Source organism: Apium graveolens, chromosome 5 (assembly GCF_009905375.1).
Source record: "Apium graveolens cultivar Ventura chromosome 5, ASM990537v1, whole genome shotgun sequence".
In the NCBI taxonomy this organism is placed as follows: domain Eukaryota; kingdom Viridiplantae; phylum Streptophyta; class Magnoliopsida; order Apiales; family Apiaceae; genus Apium; species Apium graveolens.
The window spans coordinates 218,249,232-218,255,231 of record NC_133651.1 but is presented as its reverse complement, the minus strand read 5'-3'; the positions used below and the strand labels follow the sequence as shown (position 1 = coordinate 218,255,231).

The 6,000-nt window shown below is 41.4% G+C and overlaps 2 protein-coding genes across 2 annotated transcripts; both read left to right on the top strand.

Annotated features, from left to right (window-relative positions):
• Positions 1-478: 478 nt before the first annotated feature.
• On the top strand, positions 479-856 carry LOC141660712 (uncharacterized). Its single transcript, XM_074467702.1, has one exon. The coding sequence runs from the start codon at positions 479-481 to the stop codon at positions 854-856; it is 378 nt and encodes a 125-aa protein (XP_074323803.1).
• A 2,345-nt stretch (positions 857-3,201) lies between these two features.
• LOC141660711 (uncharacterized) lies at positions 3,202-4,100 on the top strand. The gene is made up of 2 exons (XM_074467700.1): positions 3,202-3,615; positions 4,017-4,100. Exons 1-2 carry the CDS (start codon positions 3,202-3,204, stop codon positions 4,098-4,100), a joined length of 498 nt encoding a protein of 165 aa, XP_074323801.1.
• Positions 4,101-6,000: the final 1,900 nt, after the last annotated feature.

The following is a 6,000-nucleotide window of genomic DNA, read 5'->3' as shown; positions in this document are numbered from 1 at the left end:
TATTAAGGCAGATTGTACTTTTATTATTCAGTATGTTGTACCCAGACCTGGCATATGGCCAAATTATGTATAATTATCGTGTTGATTAGTTGCGATTTCTAGATTATGGTTTAATCTTTTTTCATACCTGCATAATTATATACTGTCATAAGAAATCGGTAGGCATGAGGATTGGCAAATGAAAACAACCTAAATAAGTTTATGTAACAGGAAAATGCCACCAAGAAGAATAGTAACAAGAACTCACCAGGCTGCATCTGGAGGCCAGGGCAGTAATAATGAATAAGGGCATCGAGCACAGACCCCACCATTAAGAATTAACGAAGAACGAAATGAGTATGATGATGAGGACTATGAAGAGTCAGAGGCTGAAAATACTCAGGGAATGGAAGTGCCAGTGAACCCTATGGAGTAGTTTGTAGAATTTCTCAGGCAAAACCTGCAACAGCAATGACCACCCCAGCAACCCCAGTAGGCCATGGCTAATGCGTTTAAATCTTTCAAGTCGGTCAAGCCCCTAGAGTTTCACGGTGTTGCTGACCCAGTTCAAGTCAGGGCTTGGCTGAAAGAGGTAGAAAAGACCTTTAAGCGAATTGGCACTGAGGAAGCCCACAAGACTAATTTTACCACTTATCTCTTAAAGGGTGAGGCTAACTATTGGTGGGAAGCCAAGAAAAATATGGAGCCCCAAGGGATTGTTACTTGGGAAAGATTTACTGAGTTGTTTTTAAAGAAGTATGTCCCGAAGTTTATGGAGATTCAGATGCAGCGAAACTTCCTAGAGCTGAAACAAGAGAATATGAGCGTAGCGGAATATGAAGCTAAGTTCACAGAATTGTCGAGGTTTGTGTCATAGCTGGTGGGCACCTAAGAGCAAAAGGCTGAGAGATTTCAACAGGGATTGAAGCAGTGGATAAGAATAAGCTGGAAATTCTGGAGATAACTGACTGTGCCACCCTAGTGCAGAAGGCCACAATAGCTGAAATAGGGAGTGAAATGAGCCAGAAAATAAAGCAAACTAAGAAACGAAAGTTTGATAGTCGAAGTAGGAGTGTGGGAGGGGAGAGCTTCCCTAATAAGTTTGTCAGGGGGACGGCCTCCCAATCCAACCGCAGTACAGGATTCGGGGGATCAGGGAGCGTGAGTATGGCCCGGAGCGGGAACCAAACGGGAATGTCTTATCATAGCCAACCACGACCTTCTCTTCCAGAATGCAAGAGCTGTGGTAAGAAGCATTTTGGGCAATGTATGCAGAAACCGGTGATATGCTTTAAATGTGGTAAGGTAGGGCACTATGCCACAACTTGTAACCAGGAAGCGGCTAAGTGTTTTCAATGCAGAAAGACAGGACACATGAAGAAGGACTACCCTGCGGCAGCCCCAGCTAGCTCGAGGGGTAGTGTAGCTGCATGTAACAGAGTGCCGACTGCCAGGACCTTTAATAAGACTGTGAAAGATGTCGTAAGGAACACCAATGTTCTAGAAAGTACGCTACTCCTAAACTCCAATCCCGCCAATGTGCTATTTGATTCTGGAGCTACTAAGTCTTTCGTATCTAAAGAATTTGCTAAAAAATTGGACTTAAAAGTGGAACCTTTGAAAGAATCTTTGCAAGTGGAAATAGCTAATCAAGAGATTATCCCTGTAAATTAAGTTTATGCTAACTACAACCTAGAATTAGGTGGAGTGAGATACCTAGTAGATTTAATTCCCTTTCAATTAGGGGAGTTTGATGTGATATTAGGAATGGATTGGCTATCTAGAAATCATGCCCAGATTGATTGTGAGGGGAAGAAAGTAAAATTGAAAACACCTAGTGGTAAGAGTATAATAATTAAGGGGCAACGACAAACCAAGAAATTTCTAACTATGGTGTAGACCAAGAGACTTTTAAGGCAAGGATGTGAGGCCTACTTGGCTCACGTGGTGAATACCAAATGAGAAACCCCAGAGATCTACACCATACCTGTAGTTAATGAGTTTGAGGATGTATTTCCCAAGGATCTTCCCAGACTACCCCCGAATCGGGAGATAGTATTTGCCATTGATTTAGCTCCCGGTACGGTACCAGTATCAAAGGCCCCGTATTGTTTGGCCCCCGTCGAAATGAAAGAGTAGGCTGATCAACTGCAAGATCTATTGGATAAAGGAATGATTAGACCGAGTGTGTCCCCGTGGGGTGCACCCATATTATTTGTAAAGAAGAAGAACGGCAGCATGAGACTATGCATCGATTATCGAGAGCTGAACAAGCTGACCATTAAAAACAAGTACTCATTGCCAAGAATAGATGACCTCTTTGACCAACTAAAGGATGCAACGTGTTTTTCCAAGATTGACCTTAGGACAGGTTATCACCAACTTAAGATCAAACCGGAAGATATACCTAAGACTGCATTTTGCACTAGGTACGGACATTATGAGTTCCTAGTTATGTCATTTGGTTTGACTAACGCGCCCGCGGCTTTCATGGATCTGATGAACAGAGTCTTTAAGAAGTATCTGGACGAATGCGTGATAGTCTTCATCGATGATATTCTAATTTACTCTAGATCGGAGGAGGAACATGCAGAACACCTCAGGATAGTATTGGAAATCTTACGGAAAGAAAAACTGTATGCAAAATTCTCAAAGTGTGAATTTTGGTTGAAAGAAGTTCAGTTTTTGGGTCATGTGATTGGTAAGGAAGGAATTCTCGTAGACCCTGCAAAGATAGAAGCTGTCGCTAATTGGGAACAACCAACCACGCCCACCGAGGTAAGAAGCTTTATTGGACTAGCCGGGTATTATCGAAGGTTTGTAAAGGATTTCGCCAAGATAGCAGGCCCGTTGACTAGACTTACTCGAAAAATAGAAAAGTTTATTTGGACAGAGAAATGTGAGGGGAGTTTCCAAGAATTGAAGAAAAGGTTGGTATCGGCCCCAGTGCTGGACCTACCAGATGATAAAGGGAACTTTGTGATTTATAGTGATGCATCCCATAAGGGTTTGGGATGTGTGCTGATGCAGCACGGTAAGGTGATTGCCTATGCATCCAGATAATTAAAGGAATATGAAGTGAGGTACCCCACCCATGACTTAGAATTAGCCGCCATAATGTTTGCCCTTAAAATGTGGAGACATTACCTATACGGAGAAAAGTGTGAGATTTATACTGACCACAAGAGTCTTAAATATATCTTCACCCAGAAGGAGCTAAACATGAGGCAGAGAAGGTGGTTAGAATTTATTAAGGACTACTACTGCGAAATTCTTTATCACCCGGGGAAGGCCAATGTGGTGGCCGATGCCCTTAGTCGTAAGGAAAGGTTGAAAAGGATCACCACGTCAGAGGATTTGATCAGAGAATTTGAAAAGTTAGAGATTGAGGTCAAGGTCGCTGAGCCAGGGACCGAAGGCTTGTATGAGATGGTTATGCAACTGGAGCTACTGGAAAAGATTAGGCGATGCCAAAAAATAGTGTTGAGGGAGAACAAGGAACTGGTAAGCGGAGAGGAGGCCAAGTGTGAACCAGACGAAAAGGGAATTAGGAGGCATGCCTACAGGATATGGGTCCCTAACGTCCAAGAATTAAATGATGAAATTTTACGTGAAGGACACAGCTCTAGATATACGGTCCACCCAGGGAGCAACAAAATATACCAATATTTGAAGGAGTACTACTGGTGGCCTAACATGAAGAAGGATGTAGCGGAGTGGGTCAGTAAGTGTATGACCTGTCAGAGAGTGAAGGCAGAACACCAGCGACCAAGCGGATTCTTGCAACCCTTAGAAATTCCGATGTGGAAATGGGAGCAGATAGCTATGGATTTTGTGGTAGGATTACCCCGAACTAAGACTAACCGTGATGCAATATGGGTAATTGTAGACTGACTAACCAAGTCACCGTACTTTCTTCCAATCAAAGAAACCTACACAGTGGATAGATTAATGGAGCTATACATTAAGGAAATTGTAGTAAGACATGGAGTGCCAGTAACTATCATATCTGACCGAGATCCCCGATTCAACTCCAGATTTTGGAGGAGCTTTCCGGAATGCCTAGGAACCAAACTAAAGATGAGCACTGCTTACCATCCGCAAACAGATGGACAAAGTGAGCGAACCATTCAGACATTGGAAGACATGCTGAGAATGTGTGTAATTGATTTTAAGGGTTCTTGGGATGAACACCTGTCTTTGATAGAGTTTGCCTACAACAACAGTTATCATGCGAGTATCGGAATGCCCCCATACGAGGCGTTGTATGGCCGAAGGTGCCGTTCGCCCTTGTATTGGGATGAAGTTGGTGAGAGAAAGTTACTAGGTCCCGACTTGGTGCAAAGGACAAGGGACATAGTTCAATTAGTCAGAGGACGCCTAGCAGCAGCCCAAGACCGACAGCGTAAATACGCCGATCTAGCACGGAAGGACATAAAGTATGAAGTGGGTGACCAGGTATTTTTGAAAGTGTCACCATGGAAAGGATTGATTATATTTGGGAAGAAGGGGAAGCAGAGCCCCCGTTATATTGGACTTTTCGAGATTCTAAGACGGATAGGACCCGTGGCATACGAGTTAGCTTTACCTCCAAATCTTCAACAGGTTCATAATGTTTTTCAGGTATCAATGTTGAGGAAGTATAATGCGGATGCCAAACATATAGTGGAGCATGAGCAAGTAGACCTTCAACCAGATCTGTCCTATGTTGAGCAGCCAGTCGAAATCATTGACCGAAAAGAGCAACTACTCCGGAACAAGAGTGTCAATATAGTCAGAGTCTTATGGAGGCATCACAACGTCGAGGAGTCGACTTGGGAATTAGAGAGTCACATGCAGGAAAAGTACCCCCATCTATTTGTGGGTTGATTCCGGGACGGAATCCTTTTAAGGGGGGAGACTGTAAGAATCCTGATTTTTTGTAATATTTTAAAACTTCAGTGAATAGTAACTGGAACTAATTATGTAATACGTATGGAGTTCATCACAAATATGAATAGTGGAATTTTGGAAATCTGAGATCATATTCTTGTTTATCGAGGAAAATAAGTGAATGTAAAAGCCGTTGGAATTCGAAGATTCACGATTATACTACGTGTTTTCGTATCCGTAAGGAATGGCGTGGAACCGGGAATACTACGTGGAATAAACATTATATTAAGGTATTATTAAGATCAAGATAAAGGAATGAAATTAATTAAAGGATTATAAATGATAAAAGAAATCCTTACGAAATGAAACATTCTATGGGAAAACTATCAGAATAAAACGACAAGTGCATGAGTGTAAATTAAATAAGAAGTGAATGGTAGCCATGCAAGGTGGCCATGCAAGATTCTACACCCAACTAGTAGTTAGAAGTGTAGCTAGTAGTTAGTAAATCAAACTAGAATATTAGCATGAATAGTGTAGGGGAGACAAGAAGTACCATGCACCATGCTTCTACTTTTCTACTCCACCACACAAATAATCAAGCCAAACCTCCACTTTTCTTTTGTCGAAATAATTATATATCAACTCATACTTCTATTTTACACCACACCACTCAAGTACCCAAGTCAAGAAAAGCTCCCACACTCCTCATTACCAGCAGTTCGGATTTTAAGACCAAGGGGGAAAGAAAACTTTATAACTTGAGTTTTAGAGCTTTATAAATCATGAAATTTGGACCATAGCTTCCTCATTACATATAAAAGGTACGTGAAAATTTTTATGGCCATTCATTAAGGATTTCATAGGTAAATCGTGGTCCAAAGTTGGGCATATTTTTGTTGGTTATTAACTAAGTTATGTTCTTGATGTTTTCTTGTTAGTTTAAGGCTTGTTAAGGATAGATGAAGCTTCTCCAAGGTTAATACACTCTTCCTAGGTGTTATAAGGATCAAATAAAGGTATAAATCTTCACCCATAAAGATTTTATGGTTGAATTTTAAGGATTTATGTTATATAGTTTCAAGATTCAAAAGGTTGTGAGTGCTTGAGGTTTATGTGTCTAAATCTTATTAAGTTTTAAAGATTATG